The sequence below is a fragment of the Bubalus kerabau genome, chromosome 14 (assembly GCF_029407905.1).
Source record: "Bubalus kerabau isolate K-KA32 ecotype Philippines breed swamp buffalo chromosome 14, PCC_UOA_SB_1v2, whole genome shotgun sequence".
In the NCBI taxonomy this organism is placed as follows: domain Eukaryota; kingdom Metazoa; phylum Chordata; class Mammalia; order Artiodactyla; family Bovidae; genus Bubalus; species Bubalus kerabau.
This window is the reverse complement of record NC_073637.1, coordinates 21,498,875-21,516,151: the sequence shown is the minus strand read 5'-3', so window position 1 is coordinate 21,516,151 and position 17,277 is coordinate 21,498,875. Positions and strand designations below refer to the sequence as shown.

General features: G+C 43.7%; 1 protein-coding gene across 4 annotated transcripts in view; it reads left to right on the top strand.

The window, feature by feature from the left end:
* PRKDC (protein kinase, DNA-activated, catalytic subunit) overlaps positions 1-17,277 on the top strand; it is a 126,561-nt gene that overhangs the window by 90,432 nt on the left and 18,852 nt on the right. For all 4 annotated transcript variants that reach the window (XR_008702138.1, XM_055545943.1, XM_055545944.1 and 1 more), the window contains 6 exons: positions 747-885; positions 1,640-1,828; positions 2,724-2,948; positions 3,675-3,783; positions 8,298-8,409; positions 15,116-15,290. Coding sequence is in view for 3 of the 4 variants with exons in the window: in XM_055545943.1 (XP_055401918.1) it covers positions 747-885; positions 1,640-1,828; positions 2,724-2,948; positions 3,675-3,783; positions 8,298-8,409; positions 15,116-15,290 (949 nt within the window). In the remaining variant the exon portion in view is untranslated. The remainder of the gene's footprint in view (positions 1-746; positions 886-1,639; positions 1,829-2,723; positions 2,949-3,674; positions 3,784-8,297; positions 8,410-15,115; positions 15,291-17,277) is intronic.

The window sequence follows — 17,277 nt, the reverse complement described above, 5'->3', positions numbered from 1 at the left end:
GGGAGGCTTGGCTGATGGGCCAACAAATTTGTGTTGACATCAAAGTTGAAACTCTCAGTAACATCGAGACAGCCGTTGAATGTGGAGTACATGGCATCTGTAGGACCAGAACTAGTTTACCTACTTCTGGGTTTTGGACCACATTCCAGATTCCAGAAAGGTCCCCACAGATAAGTGTTTCAGTGATGGAGTGACATAGAACAGTCTCATTTAATGAGTCAACTTATGCATTGTAAAGCTATGATATTTTCAGCTTTTACATTGAGTGCACTTTAGAATGGGCTTCCCAAGGTGATGCTCTTGGTAAAGTGCCACTAGTGGTTAGTGGCAAAGAACCCGCCTACCAGTGCAGAAGACATAAGGGCAGACATTGATTCCTGGGTCGGGAAGATCCCCTGGAGGGGAAGGCATGGCAGCCCCCTCCAGTATTCTTGCCTGGAGAATCCCATGGACAGAGAAGTCTGGCAGGCTACAGTCCATGGGGTCACAAGAAGTCAGACGCAGCTGAGGTGACTGAGCACACATGCATGCACTTTAGAATAATTTCTGCCTTCTCTATGGCTCAAGAAATAAAACTTAATGGTAACTTCAAAATTCTTAAGATTTTATGTTTTAACAAAACAATATGACATCTTTTTTAGTTACTATAATTGTGGCATCTTGATTTAATATCATTTCAAGAAAGACTTTAAAAATATTAGGGCATTCACTGATTTGTCCTCTTTTTTTTTTGATCTGTTTCATAGACTGTACAGGTCGATCGGGGAGTATGACATCCTCCATGGTATTTTCAGCAGTGAGATTGGAACAAAGCAGATCACTCAGAACGCGCTGTTAGCAGAAGCAAGAAGTGACTATTCTGAAGCTGCCAGGCTATATAACGAGGTAGAGTTGATCTCCAGCAAGTGTGTCAGTTGCTTTACCACTTTTGTTCTCTGGATGGAAACACTGTCAGCTTTAGAATTTAGACCTTCAAAAAGATTACTACCAGAAAATGGTTTCATAATAACTGAACATGAACTAGTTATTGTTCTGATTCTTACTCTTTTTAAGAAAATACTGAATCAAAGAGAAAGTGTTTTTTACCAAGTTAGTATGAAACTGTAAGATGTCATTTCAGTATCTGGTATTGTAATATAGTTTCTGTTTGAGTAGATTGTTTCCACTCTGGAAGTAAAACTTATAAAAAGGTAGGTGAGGGCTGGTTTGGGGAAGTCCAGCTTTGCACGTCTTGTGTTGGAGTTGTCCGTGGCTGAGTGTGGATGTGTGGCAGGCACACACTTGCAGTTGAGGGCCTTTGGCCTGTGTGAGACATCTAAATGGTGAAACCCTCTGCAGTCTTCTATAAATGTCCTGTTTTCTAATTTTCATTCTAAGAACTTTCCAAGTAGTGAAGAATCTACAGTATTTACATCAAATTAAGGGCCGTTTTCAGTTTTCAGCGTATTAATTGACTTTATAGTTAAGTTCCCCAAAGAAGTGGTTCTGTCCTAGCTGGGATTTTTAATATTCATTTGACTGTTAGGTTCCCTCAAGTTAACTCTCTTTTCCCTTTTTTCTCTACTTGTCATAAATCTGACAGTTATTATTCTTAGTGTGAATGTTACCTGTATCCAGTTTGGTAAAATAATCTTCACAGGCCCTCAACACACAAGAGTGGGCAGATGGCGAGCCCACGGAAGCTGAGAAGGACTTCTGGGAACTTGCATCCCTTGACTGCTACAACCAGCTGGCCGAGTGGAAGTCGCTAGAGTACTGCTCCACGGCTAGCGCTGATGGCGAGGGCACCCCAGACCTGAGCAAGATGTGGAGCGAGCCCTTCTATCAGGTGCGGGGCCATCTGTGAGGTCATCTAAGTAGATGTCCTCGATGGTCAAGTGCTCTCTCATTAATGAAGGTGTTTAAAACTTTTCAGAAACAGGAAAGTGGTTGTCAAGCATTAGAGTGTTTATATAACTTGACTCCCCCAGACTCCATAATATTGTTAAACCACTGTGCTTCCCTCATAGCTCAGTTGGTAAAGAATCTGCCTGCAATGCAGGAGACCCTGGTTAAATTCCTGGGTTGAGAAGATCTGCTGGAGAAGGGATAGGCTACCCACTCCAGTATTCTTAGGCTCCCCTTGTGGCTCAGCTGGTAAAGAATCCACCTGCAGTGCAGGAGACCTGGGTTGGATCCCTGGGCTGGGAAGATTTCCTGGAGAAGGGAAAGACTACCTACTCCAGTATTCTGGCCTGGAGAATTCCATGGACTGTACAGTCCATGGGGTCGCAAAGAGTCGGACATGACTGAGCGATTTTCACTCACTCACTCACTCACTGTGCTCTTAGCTAATGCTTTCAGAACAAGCAGATGCCTTTACAGAGGAATGTTAGCTTCCCTGGTGTGACCATAGGGAGAGTGCTTCCTGTTGTGTCTGCACTGCACAGAGGCCTCATTGGGCCGGCCTGGCACCCATCTGCACCGCTGCCCTCACCCGGCCTTCAGGGCCTCACTTGGTACTGCACGTCCGGTTCTCTTTCAACTACAAGTAGTTCCCATTTTCTATAGAACGTGTTCCTGTATGTTTTGTGGTTATAAAATAAGCAATTGTAGATGAACTTGCTTTAAAGATCATGGCCTTAGGTTTGAAACATTAAGCGCCATCATTTGAACCTGTGAAGTGATACCACAGATGCGTGGCGACGCCATCTTGGCATGTCACATCCATTCTTGCTCTGCAGGAGACCTGCCTGCCATACATGGTGCGCAGCAAGCTGAAGCTGCTGCTGCGCGGGGAGGGCGACCAGGCACTGCTGACCTTTGTGGACGAGGCACTGACCTCAGAGCTGCGGAAGGCCCTGCTCGAGCTCCGCTATAGCCAGGAGCTGAGTCTCCTCTACCTCCTGCAGGACGACATTGACAGGGCCAAGTATTACATCCAGAACTGCATCCAGATGTTCATGCAGGTAACCTGGGCGCACCCGCCGGGGGTGTGATATTCCTGTGAGCTTGGGTCGACATCGGCAGCTCGCTGGCCACTTCCCTCTGATTCCCTGCAGACCAGCCAACGGCCTGGAGCCTTTTAGTGGCTGTTTCTGATTTGGAAAGTTCCTTTTGTTTTACCTTGGGGTTTTCTTTCTCTCCCTGGACGAGTACCTGAGAGCAGGCCCCACCCCCAGGCATCTGGGTGGGAGGTGGTCGTGCAGGAGGGTCGTGCGGCCCCGCCAGCCAGCGTCTGTCCTGCCTCTGAGGTTGGCCGTTAACGTTGTTAAAGCTGCATCTTGTGTAGAATCCCTGAATGTTTGTTGTGGCCGAACATTCACTGTCTTTATTCTAGTTTTTAAACATGTTTGAGGTTGAGTTGCAGTCCACTTGAGGAAGTTTATGGAAGGAGACAGGTTGGCTTCTATAGTTGGCAGTTCTGTATTATAGGATATTGTGATTTTTAAAAATTGGTGGGGAATGGAGGCAGCAGCACCTGATTGTATTGCTCTTACTGACTTTGTTGAACCAAAATGTAATTGAAAACCAAAATTTAAAAATAAATTAGACCATTTAATTGCTCCTGTGACCACTCAGAGACATCCTGTGTAACTGATCTGTTTATAGGGTGGTTGCTGTTTCATGTTTAGACTGTGTTAAAATCTGAAGCAGTACAGTGACCTGTAACCAATGCTAAATAACTTTTCCAGAACTATTCCAGTATTGATGTCCTCTTACACAGAAGTAGACTCACCAAATTGCAGTCTGTACAGACTTTCATAGAAATTCAGGAGTTCATCAGCTTTATTAGCAAACAAGGTAATTTTTTTATTTATATGTATCTTTTTTCCTTTCATAATTAGGAAGAGTTTTGGCATCTGAGTTTGTTTGTTTGTTTGGTGATAGTACATGTTTCTTAATGTACGGGTTAGAAATTGTCTTGAGTTTACTCCATGAATGTGTGTTTTGAGATTGTTGAAATAAGTGTTTAAAATAGTCCAGTGCTCTTCCAGGTGCTTAAGAAGCTTCCAGGGAGCAGACGCTGTGGTCCCCACAGGGCAGAGCAGTCCAGGAGCCCCATGAAAAATTGGGGTGATAAAATCTGCAGGTAGGGCTTGAGTTGGGTATGGTCGGAAGAGAGGGGTTCTCAGAAGGCCAGCCTGAGCCTGGGGCACTGGCGTGACTGTCCCAGGTACCAGGTGGTGAGGTGAGGCCCGGGTGGCTGTGCCCAGATGGAAGGCCTTTCTGCTGCTGCTGAGTGGGCTTAATCCTGGTGCTGATGGAAGGTCCCCCAGAGTCAGAAGTAACATCTTGTTAATTTCATTTCTATTTCTAAAAATAACTATGAAAGACTTCTTAGAGTACCGATAAAAGTTGGTATTCAGAACTATCTACCTGACTGTTCTCTGTTTTAAATTTGGAGAATGGTTTTTCAAGTATGTATTATTAGTGGCGTATCATTCTAGGAGCTGTGTTAGTTTCTTTTCTCTGTATTTTACCCAGTTTTATAACAGCCTATGAGATGTAGGCTCAAAAACTAATATATATCATGGCATCTGATGACCGATGCTGAAGCTGGAATACTTTGGCCAGGCGATATGAAGAACTTACTCATTAGAAAAGACCCTGATGCTGGGAAAGACTGAAGGCAGGAGAAGAAGGGGACGACAGAGGATGAGATGGTTGGATGGCATTACTGACTTGATGCGCATGAGTCTGAGCAAACTCAGGGAGTTGGTGATGGACAGGGAAGCCTGGTGTGCTGCAGTCCATAGGGTTGCAAAGAGTGGGACATGACTGAGTAACTAAACTGAACTAAATTGATCAGGTTTTGTATTTATTATGTCAGCAAATCTGGAAGACCCAGCAGTGGCCATAGGACTGGAAAAGGTCAATCCTCTTCCCAATTCCCAAGAAGGGTAGTACTAAAGAATGCTCTAACCATCAGACAGTTGTACTCATCTTCCATGCTAGTAAGATCATGCTTATAATCTTGCATGCTAGGCTTCAGCATTATTCAAACCAAGAACTTCCAGGTATCTAAGCTGGGTTTAGAGAAGGAAGAAGAACTAGAGATCAAATTGCCAACATTCACTGGATTATAGAGAAAAACATCTATCTCCGTCTCATTGACAATGCTAAAGTCTTTGACTGTGTGGATCATACAAACTGTGGAAAGCTCTTAGATGGGAATACCAGACCATCTTACCTGTCTCCTGAGAAACCTGTATGCGGGTCCAGAAGAAACAGAACCTTGCATGGGACAGCTGATTCATTCAAGACCGAGAAAGCAGTGTGACAGGGCTGTCTGCTGTCACCCTGCTTGTTTAACCTATACACTGAGCACATCATGAGAAATGCCAGCCTGGATGAGTTACCAGCTGGAATCAAGATAGGCGGGAGAAACAAAAACCACTTCAGATGTGCAGATGATACCACTCTAATGGCAGAAAGTGAAGCGGGAACTAAAGAACCTCTTGACGAGGGTGAAGGAGGAAAGTGAAAGAGCTGGCTTAAGACTGTTAAGGAAACTAAAATCATGGCATCTGGCCTTATTACTGCATGGCAAATAGAAGGGGAAGAGGTGGAAGTAGTGACAGATTTCCTCTTCTTGGGCTCCAAAATCACCGTGGACGGTGACTGCAGCCATGAAATCAGAAGATGCTTGCTTCTTGGCAGGAAAGCAATGACAAATGTAGATGGTGTGTTGAAAAGCAGAGACAAAAGTCCACTATGGTTTTCCCAGTGGTTGTGTACAGTTGTGAGAGCTGGACTGTTAAGGCAGAACGTCAGAGAATTCATGCCTTTGAACTGTGGTGCTGCAGAAGACTTCTGAAAGTCCCTTGGACAGCAAGGAGATCAAACCAGTCAATTTTAAGGGAGATCAGCCCTGAACTGGAAGAATTGATGCTCAAACTGAAGCCCCAGTATTTTGGTCATCTGATGTGCACAGACGACTCATTGGAGAAGTCCGTGATGCTGGGAAAGATTGAGGGTAGAAGGAGAAGAGGGTGTCAGAGGATGAAATGGCTGGACAGCATCACTGAAGCGATGAACATGAACCTGGGTAGACTCCGAGAGATACTGAGGGATTGAACAACAACAAATGAGACTTAGATTCTTTTTCCTCATTTTATAGGGCATCAGAGATTAAGTAACTTGCCTTAACAAGGTAAGCATGCTTTCTCACCGTAGAAAGAAAACCAAAGCTTTAAACGTTGCTATTATTGTTCAGTTGCCCAGTTGTGTCTGACTCTTTGTGACCCCATGGACTGCAGCACACCAAGACTACGTGTCCTTCACCATCTCCTGGAGCTTGCGCAAACTCATGACCATTGAGTTGGTGATGCCATCCAACCATCTCATCCCCTGTCGTCCCCTTCTCCTCCTGCCTTCAATCTTTCCCAGCATCAGGGTCTCTTCTTACAAGGTAGCTCTTCCTGTCAGGTGGCCAAAGTATTGAAGCTTCAGCTCAGTCCTTTCAATGAATATTCAGGACTGATTTCCTTTAGGATGGACTGGTTTGATCTCCTTGCAGTCCAAGGGCCTCTCAAGAGTCTTCTCCAACACCACAGTTCAAAAGCATCAATTCTTCAGCACTCAGTCTTCTTTATGGCCCAACTCTCACATCCATATATGACTACTGGAAAAACCATAGCTTTGACTAGAAGGACCTTTGTCAGTAAAGTAATGTCTCTGCTTTTTAATATGCTGTCTAGGTTTGTCATAGCTTTTCGTACAAGGAGCAAGCATCTTTTAATTTCATGGCTGCAGTCACCATCTGCAGTGATTTTGGAGCCTGGGAAAATAAGGTCTGTCACTATTTCCACTGTTTCCCCATCTATTTGCAATGAAATGATGGGACCAGATGCCATGATCTTTATTTTTTGAATGTTGAATTTTCAAACCTTGATGGCATCATCCTTTATGGATTTGAATGGTTCTGCTGGAATTTCATTAACAGCAGCTTTATTAAGAGCAGTGCTTCTTAAGGCCAACTTGACTTCACACTCCAGAATGTCTGGCTCTGGATGACTAACCACACCATCATAGTTATCTGGTTCATTAAGATCTTTTTTATACAGTTCTTCCATGTATTCGTTCCATCTCTTCTTGATCTCTTCAGCACCTACTAGGTCTGTACCATTTTTATCCTTTATTGTGCCCATTTTTGGGCGGAATATTCCCTTGATGTTTCCAGTTTTCCTTAAGAGATTGCTAGTCTTTCCCCTTTTGTTGTTTCTTCGATTATTAAGCACTGTTCATTGAAGACGGCCTTCTTGACTATTATAGCTGTATTTTGGAGCTCTGCATTTAATTGGATGTACTTTTCCGTCTCTCCCTTGCTTTTCGCTTCTCTTCATTCTGCTATTTGTAAAGCCTCCTCAGATAACCACTTTGCCTTCTTGCTTTTCTTTTTCTTTGCAGTGGTTTTGTTTGTCACCTCCTGTACTGTGCCTAGTTCTTTAGGCATACTGTTAACTCGATCTAGTCCCTTGAATCTGTTCATTACCTTTATCGCGAATTCATATGGGATTTAAGTCATACCTGGTTATCCTATTGTTTTTCCAGTGTTTTTTTTTTTTTTAAAGCCTGAATTTTGCTATGAGAAGTTGATGATCTGAGCTACAGTCAGCTGCTGGTCTTGTTTTTGCTGACTGTATACAGCTTCTCCATCTTTGGCTACAAAGAATGTAATCACTCTGATTTCAGTATTGACCATTTGGTCATGTCCATGTGTAAAGTCATCTTATATTGTTGAAAAAGGTTATTTGCTATGACTAGTGCATTCTCTTTAAATATTAATGTTGTGGAATTGAGAAGCCCTTGAGCCAGGTTTTTTGGGGGCTTTGTCATGGTGACCTCACATGCACACCAGGTCTGGGTTGGTGGCCAATCCTCCAGCAACGGACAAGTCTCCCCCTCCTCTGGGCACTCCCACGAGTGACATGAGCAGATTCAGTTGTCCTGCGACGATTCATATTAGATATTGTAAACAAGAAAATTGGTTGCAACCCCGTGAATAGCTTGTCAGTTTTCAGTGCTTTTTAGATTTTAGGATTGTGAGCGGAGCATTGTGATTGTGGACCTGTGGTGAATGTAAAAACTGCATGTTTATTTCCTCTTTCCTTGATGGCCTGAAGACATTAAGTTTTCATGCCAGAATATATTAAGTACGGTAACTTTGTGCTCCTGTTGTGAACAATAGGGCCAAGCGTTGTAATTTGGACCAGGAATCTGAACTAAGTTTCTGTTTACTGATGGCAGCTCACTTTGTAAGGTGGTCTGATCATTGGGCTGTTGGCCACACTCATACCATAATGTCATTTTAGGTAATTTATCATCTCACGTTCCCCTGAAGAGACTTGTGAAAACCTGGACAAATCGATACCCTGATGCTAAAATGGACCCGATGAACGTCTGGGATGACATCATCACGAATCGGTGAGATGTGGTCCCCCAAGTTGGTGTGGTCTCTTTTCTGAAGTTTCCAGAATTGTTTTTCTCCCAGACTGTGGTTGAGCAGTGTGGAGTGTGAGCCTTGCGTGCACCCGTTTCCACTGGGTGTCCATCAGCAGTCTCCCTGCCTATGTGCGATCATGTCCCCTGTCCGTCCTGTGCTGGGTGGTGAGCTGTGGATGTGCTCGGAAGTGAGAGAAGGCAGAAAAGCCCCTCTGCTCCTGTCTCAGGGCTGCCTGACGGGGAGCGACACCCCGACTTCTCAGCCCTGTTATGCACCATATGCCTCACTTCACCAGGTCTGAGGCTCTCTGCCCCCCTTGTAACAGCCCTGGGTGGTCCGCAGGCAGATACTTGCCACACGTATCCGTGGGAGGAGCAGGGCCAGAGAGGCTGTGAGCTGTTTTATGCAGAAACACACAGTCAGCGGGACTGAAGGACTGTGACCCCACAATTCCTCTTCCTGCCATTGGACCCTGTTTCCTCTGGTACTACAGCTTTTCAAAGATTCTCTTTTAATATTTTTTGTTTTTCAAACTTTTTTACTTTTTATTTTGAGACAATTCTTTTCTGTAAAAAAAAAAAAATAACAAGAAAAGTGGCACTCTTCTGTGTGCCTTTTTCTCAGATTCATGGGTTTTTTTTAAAACATTTTAAATAGATGGCTATATTAGCCTTTTTTTTCTTTCTCTGCACATATATATACTTATTTTTGGAACCATTTGAGGATAACCTGCACACATCTGTTTATTTACCTCTTTGTTTATCAGTGTACCTTTCCTGAGAAAAAGAGTATTTTCTTAGAACCACAGTACAATAGTAACTTCTCTGTTTTCACTTTAATGTACAGCCTCAATTTCAGTTTTGTCATTTCTCCCATTAATGTCCTGTAAAGCATTCTGGCCTTTAAGACAGGACGCAGCAACATCGTATATGCATTTATTTAGCTGATGTGTCTTCTTGATCTCCTTGAATCTTGGACAGTTCTTCAGCTGTCTTTCAGGACACTGATGCTCTGGAGGTGTTTTCTGTAGTTTGGGTTTAGCTGTATGTTGTCACGACTGTCCAGGTGAGATGCCTGTGGTGGGAATGCCGCTGAAGCAGAGTGTGCATCCTGCGGCATCCCTCCTAGAAGCACAGAGTGTCCCCTGCCCTTCCTTCCCTGGGGGCAGTGGTGTTGGCTGTCTGGTTAAAGCGATGTCCTGCCTTCCTGGGTGTCAGGCCTGTTTTCTCCTCTGCACCTAACGGATGACAGGGGAGGTGCTCTGCGACATGCTGGTCCTGCTCGATGAGGCCGCCGCCTCCACACTGTGTCTGGATGACCTTGGACAAAGCAGCCTTGGCAGTGCTGTCTGGTGACCATCGTCTCCCCCTGCCAAAGTGCCCGTGCTTGTCTGCATCTTGTAGGAAACCCTCCTTCTCCCCCATCTGTTTATCTACTCATTTACTTAAATTTTAATTATTAGTATATAATCATGGAATCAAATTTTATTTATGGAATATAATCCATTCCTGTTCTTATTTATTTCATGTTCAGAATGTCTCAGGTTTGGTTAGTGGGAAACCTTTCAATCTGGTATTCCAGGCTCATCTTGCAAAATTATCCTCCTGTATTTTCTCCTAGAAATGTTATGGTTTCATTTTTTATGTCTAGGCCTGTGATCCAGTGAAAGATGATCCTGTAGATGGTGTGAGGCAGGGGTACAAGTGCACTTTTTCCATGTGGATATCTGGTTGTGTAGTCCCATTTGTTCAAAAGTCTTAACTTTTTTTTCGTTGAATTGCCTTGGCACCTTTTGTGAAAATCAGTGGCCATTATATTTGTGGGTCTTTTTTTGAATTCTCTGTCCTGTTTCTCGATTTTTATGCTTATCTTTTTACAGTATCAAACTGTATTCATTACTGATGCTTTATGCTGCTGCTGCTGCTAAGTCGCTTCAGCCGTGTCCGACTCTGTGTGACCCCATAGATAGCAGCCAACCAGGCTCCCCCGTCCCTGGGATTCTCCAGGCAAGAACACTGGAGTGGGTTGCCATTTCCTTCTCCAATGCATGAAAGCGAAAAGTGAAAGTGAAGTCACTCAGTCGTGTCCAACTCTTAGCGACCCCATGGACTGCAGCCTACCAGGCTCCTCCATCCATGGGGTTTTCCAGGCAAGAGTACTGGAGTGGGGTGCCATCGCCTTCTCCGGATGCTTTATAGTAAGTCTTGAATCAGATAGGGTGAGTCCTCCAACTTTGTTTCCCTTAATGAAAATTGCTTTGTTTCTGTTAGGATACTTATATTTATATATACATTTTAGAATCTGTTTATCAATTTCTACCAAAAAAAGAAAAACAGAGTTTGGTTGGACTTTTGTTGACTATAGATCAGTTTGAGGAATTGCTGTCTTAACAGCATAGGGTTCTCTAGTTCAGGAATGTGGTATGTCTCTCGGTTTACTTAGGTCTTATTTAATTTCAAAGATTTGTATTTTTTCAGTATGGAAATCTTAGATGTCTTTTGTTAGATTTGTTTCTAAGTATGTGTTGTTTTTTCAGCAGTGTTGTAAATGGATTTTTTTTTTCATTGTATTGGTATTTTCCAATTATTTGCTGCTCATCTACTGATTTTCTGAAAGGTTTTTTTTTTTTATAATGAAGAAATATTGAATTTTGTCATATGCCTTTTCTTTGCATCGTTTGATTGTGTTTTTCTCTTTTTTTCATGTATGTGTCTGTTAGGTCAGTATTGTCTATAGTATTGTTCAAATCTGCTATTTCTTTATTGATTTTCTGTCTGGATGATCTATCCATTGTTGGTGGTGGAGTATTAAAGTCCCAACAATAGTTGGATTGCTGTTTATTTCTCCTTTTAGTTCTATTACTGTTTGCTTTGTAGGTGTTTCGATGTTGGGTGCATAAATATTTGTAATCGTTATATTTTCTTGACAGATTGGTAGTTGGCCCTTTTATCCTCGTGTAATGACCTTCCTTGTATCTTTTTACTGTTGTTAGCTTAGTTTGCTCTGATAGAGTAGAGCTATGCCTGCTCTTTGGGGTTACCATTTACTTGAAATATCTTTCTCTCCCTTTACTCATCAGTGTGTCTCAGAGCAAAGGTGAGTCTGTAGTAGACATCATATCGTTGGATCTTTTTTGTCTTCTGACTGTGTCATGTGGCTTGTGGGATCCTAGTTCCCTGTCCAGAGATGGACCTTGGGCCAGGACAATGCAGGTGCCAGATCCTAACCACTAGACCTCGAGAGTTCTCCCTGGATCTTGTTTTTATCCATTCAGACATTCTGTGTCTTTTGCTTGAAGACTCTAACCTGTTTACATTTGAAACAGTTATTGATGGGTAAGGACTTACTGTTCCCATTTTGTTAATTGCCCTCTGACAGTTTTGTGGGTTCATTACCCCTTTTTGCTTTCCCTGTTCTTTCTTGTGTGATTTGATGACTTTTTGTCTACTGAGTTTTGACTTCTTTATCATATCTTTTGTGTGGCTACTACAGGCTTTCCTTTGTGTCTAGCATATGGCTTACATAAACTATCTTGTAAAAGGATTCTCTGTGCTGCCTGGATTCTGTGATCAGGCTTCCTGGGTGGTTGGAACAGGGTCCTGTGCTCAGCAATAAGGTAGGGTACTGTTGAGGGGTGGGGAAGACAGCAAGACTGGCCCAAAGGCCAGCACAACTCATCATTTGGGGACCCAGATCAGGTGGGACTGCACACCAATTCCCTGGCCAGACAGGGCCACCAGTTGACTCGGAAGACAGGACGGGAGAGACACTGGCCAAGCTGTCTGCTGCAGCACTGCTGTGTGCTGGGCTGCTCCACAGCCCACGTGTTCTCGTGCGGCTCCCTGGGTAGCTGAGCTGAAGGCTCTTCCACAGGGCAGTTCCCGGCCCATGCGGGGACACCCCGTAGGCCCCTCAGCTGGCAGGACTCTTGTTTGGGAACTGGCTCTGTGGCCAAGCCACTGTCCTGGCTCCGTCCACAGGCAGGGCCTCCCGCTGGGCTGTCCCATGCTGCTGTGAGCCGGGTTGCAGGGTGGGCTCTGCAGGTGCCCGAGCTCCAGTTAGGCTTCCCAGTAGGGTGGCTGGGGTTGTGAATTACCTTCTCTGCCCAGGCAGAGGACAGAACACACTCCAGGACTGGCGACGCTCATTGTTTGGGTCCTGAATCAGGCAAACCTGCACCCTGCCCAGCTCCCTGGTCAGACTGGGCCAGCATCTTGGCTCAGACGCATAAAGCCACGGTTAGGATTTCTGTTCAGGCACCACTGGGAGCAGGGCCCTGCCTGCCTGGATCCATTGGTGGTTGCTGTAATCCCCCCAGCTTTTCTGTCATGGTCTGAGCCCCGAGACCCCTAGGAGGTGAGAACCACAGCCCTGAAAGCGGGCATCCCCCCAGTCTCTGGGGTACAGGCTTATTTACAACTCACCGTCGTGTTGGGGCATTTTCCCAGGGGTGTCTTCTCTGTGAATGTTGTTTGGTTTTCCTGTGAGGGGACCAAGGTCAAGAATGACCTGTGTCACCATCTGGATAATGTTGCTCATCTTTGCTGTGTTTTTGGTGTAATACGTTGCTTTTGATTCTGAAGTAGATGGTGCATTTGAAGGTAAACCTGTGTGGTTATGGTGATCTCTTTTCCAATGTCTTTTCCATATTCTTGGTTTGCTAACATTTTGTTAAGATTTTTTTCTGTCTGTATTCAAGTGGGAACTGGTCTGTAATGTCTCCCTTTTTTGTAATGTCTTTGTTAGGTTTTGATGTTAGGGTTATGCTGGCCTCATAAAATGAGTTAGGACAAGCACCCTTCTCTCTTTTTTGAAAACAGTTTGTGTAAGATACTTCTTATTTCTTAAATATTTGATACAGTTCATCAGTGAAACTGTACATACCTGGAGGTTTCCTGTGGGGCAGATTTTTGATAATATATGTCATTACTTAAGTAATATAGGGCTGGCACCTTCCTGGTGGTCCAGCAGCGAGGGCTCCGTGCTCCCAGTGCAGGGGGCCAGGTTCATTCTCTGATGGGGGAGGTAGGTACCGCCTGGTGCAACTAAGACCCAGCACAGCCAAATAAATAAATACTGGGGAAAAAACACCTTTCTGAAAAAAGATATATAGGACGATTTAAATTTAAAACTTCTATTTCTTTCCATATCAATTTTATTAAATTGTATTTTTCCATTTCATGTCAAATTGTTGGCATGAAGTTACTCATATTATAATGTTATTATTTGTGGTATCTGTAGTGGGAGATCCTTATTCAGTCCTGATATTGATGATTTGTGTTTGCTTTTTTTTCTTCATCAGTTTCTCAATTTTAGGTGTCTGTCAATTCTGCTGATTTTCTCAAAGGATCTGCTTTGCTGATTTTATCATCAATCTGTTTTCTATTTCGTTTATTTCTGGTTTCATCTTTAGTATTTTCTTTCTGTGTACTTTAGACTTAGCTTTTCCTTTTTCAGTTTCTTAGGTGTAAACTTTGATTATTGATTTTATGCTTTTTTCTTCGGTATATTTAAAGTTATAATGTTCCTTTAAGCACTGCTTCAGCTGCACACTGCAGATTTTAGTATGTTGATTTTATATTTTTATATTTTATATTATCTTGTAGTTCAGAATATTTTTTCATTCTTCTGTGATTTCTTTTTTGATCCATAAAATAGTTATAAGTGAGTGTCTGTGTCTTACTGAATTAATTCCTTGTGGTTATAAACATACTGTATGGTTTCGGTCTCTTTAAATTTATTGAGACTTGATCTATGGCCAAGCATATGGTCTATTTTAGTAAATATACCACATGTACTTGAAAACCCAGTGTATTCTGCAGTTCTTGGACGTAATGTGTATAATTTTCAATTAGATCAAGGTGGTCAATTGTGTTGTTCAGATCTTCCATGTCTTTAGTGATTTTTTGGTGTGTCAGTGTTCCTGAAAATTAAAACACTGAAATACAATCACAGGAACCAAATCAGATGTGTATGCTGCTGCTAAGTTGCTTCAGTCGTGTCCGACTCTGTGCAACCCCATAGACAGCAGCCCATCAGGCTCCCCTGTCCCTGGGATTCTCCAGGCAAGAACACTGAAGTGGGTTGCCATTTCCTTCTCCAGTGCATGAAAGTGAAAAGTGAAAGTGAAGTCGCTCAGTCATGTCCGACTCTGTGCGACCCCATGTGACCCCATGGACTGCCACCTACCAGGTTCCTCCGGCCATGGGATTTTCCAGGCAAGAGTACTGGAGTGGGGTGCTGTATAAAATTGGCCATATGTGTAACGCAGCCACTGAGAGCAGTGGTTATAATCTGCCTACCACTTGACACTGTCTGACTTTGGGAGGAGGACCTTAGATTTGGAGGCAGAAGAGAAAAATGGTTTTGACCCAACACTGGATGTGCTGTCCCTTCATTAAGAAGGCAGGTTATGAGTGTAAATACTGTACTTTGTGGAGGCGGAGGCAATAGATGATATCTGGAAAGTTAAAATATCCTCAGTGATCTTCAGAGGATCCTCAGAGTTGGCTAATAAAAATGGAGATTAAGTCCAGTTCCGAGAGTGTAACATTAACCGTCTAAAAAATGAGCAAAATTTCAGTAAGTGTAGAATTTCTGTCTAAAGGCTATCCAGTAGCTTCCTGTGTGTCAGAGATTCCTTTCACAAGTCCAGCATTAACTCTTACTTTTCTTTGTTTCATGTAGATGTTTCTTTCTCAGCAAAATAGAGGAGAAGCTCTGTCTACTTCCAGACAGCGAAGGTGCGAGTGAGGACGGGGCTGAGATGGACGCACAGGCTCGGGAAGAAGACGCAAGGGCCCTGATCACGAGCTGCAGCTTCTCCATGAGGATGCAGATGGCCGAGAGCGCAAGGAAGCAGGTGGGCACCAGGGCCACAGACTCGAGCTGGTGGTCTCTAAGCCCAGCTCCTCTTAAAAAGCTGATGCTTAGAGGTGATGGAGTTGTTCCTATTTCTTTTCTTTATAAGAAAGTAAGCTTGAAGAAAAATTAAAGTTTTCCAGAAAGCCTCTAAAGTTTATTATTCACTTGTCAGTCATTTCAAAATGATTATTTTCTGTAACTTACGAAGAAAATAGACCTAACATCAGGTTTTCTCTTCTTTAACAAAGTGAGTGCTTGCCAGTTTGTTACAAATTGTATTTAAGTTTCAAATTGTATTTTGTGAAAAATATGTCCTTTGATAATAAGATCCTTAATTTATACAAGTGTGCTTTGTTTAAAAGTGGCATATTAACATTTTAAGTATTAAAATTTTCATGTAATCATATTTAAATGTACTGGGGAAATTTCTGTTTTAATGACCCTATGTTGTTTGCTGTTATAAAGCAAAGAATATTATGCCAGTAGAAATAATTAGTATTTCTGTTTTGTGGGTTTTAATGCTCTTGTATAATGTTTTTCTTTGAGGTAAGTATTGTATGAGGAATTTTTATATTTTCAACAAGAAAAAGCCCAGCCTGGAACAGCCTAAGTGAACAAACGAGCTGTATCAACCCCTAAATTGTATTTTAGAGGAGCACGATTTCAGATGCTCTCAAATTCCCCACCGATGAGGATCTGTCTCCTGTCCCAGTCTCCCCCGCCACACACAGACGAATCTTGTTCTTTGTGACTCTGTTAGCTCCAGGCTTCCCTTGGAGTTGGAAATGCTCTTGATGTTTTGTGTATTGCTTTCCCACTGCGTCTTTCTGGAATTAGGTAGTCTCTCCATGACTATTTCCTGCAGAAAAGAAAGAAGATTCTCTCTTTCCGGAAGGTCCTGGCCGTTCCTCCTTCTGTCTCCTTAGCTCTGGGTGCAGCGGTAGTGGCTGTGGTCCAGGTGCAGCTGAGGTGATGCACGTGGCCTCTCAGCAGGAAGTGGGGCACAGCGGGCGCTTTCCACTGCTGGGGGCATGGGCTTGTGGGGGAGAAAGGCTCCAGGGAGAGGAGGCGCTTGGGAATGGTAGGAAAGAACGGTGCTGAGATACATTTTAGATAATATCCCAAAGGTGAGAAACTGGGAACTGAAGAGCCTGCTGTGAGGGGAAGGCTATCCCGTGATGCTGGTTTGAGGTGGACCATGAAGCTTGTGGCCCCGAATTAGGGACTGGAGACTCCAGGAGGTCCTGGAAGATCTTGAACATGCTGGTGGGAACAAAAACTGTGTTCAAGAAGACCAGAGATGACAGGAGTGATGAGGGCGACCTGGACTTCTGGTCTGAGTGGTTGGAAGGGTCGTAACATACTCTAATGTCAGTGTCCTTGAAGCTTGGCAGAGAATTAGATTTAAGAGATGTCCATAAAACAACCAGATAAAAAGTAGAGAAATTGTACATTAAAAGCTTCTGTGCCTCAAGCAACACACTAAAGAAAGTGAAGAGACAACCCACACAATGGGAGACAATAATTGGAAATTGTATATCTGATAAACGTCCACTTCTCCAGAATACATAAATAACTCTTTACGACCAAACAACAGAAAGTCAAACAATCTAGTGATAAAACAGGCAAAGGATCTGAATGGATGCTTCTCTGGGGAAGACACTTAAGTGGCTAGTAGACACGTGAAGAACGCAGCACCATGCGTCATGGGAGGAGGCGGGTCAGACCACAGCAAGGGCCCGCCCGCCACCACCCTCGGGACGGCTGGAGTAGAGGTGCACCCTGCGGTCGCCGGTCTGGCAGCTCCTGCAAATGCCGAGGGTCACCATGTGACTGTAGTTCCCTCCTCGGAATATACCCACAGGAAAGCAGAGCTTAGGTCCACACGGAAATTTGTATCTAGGGGCTTTCAGTTCAGTTACTCAGTCATGTCCAACTCTTTGCAACCCTGTGGACTGCAGCACGCCAGGCTTCCCTGTCCATCA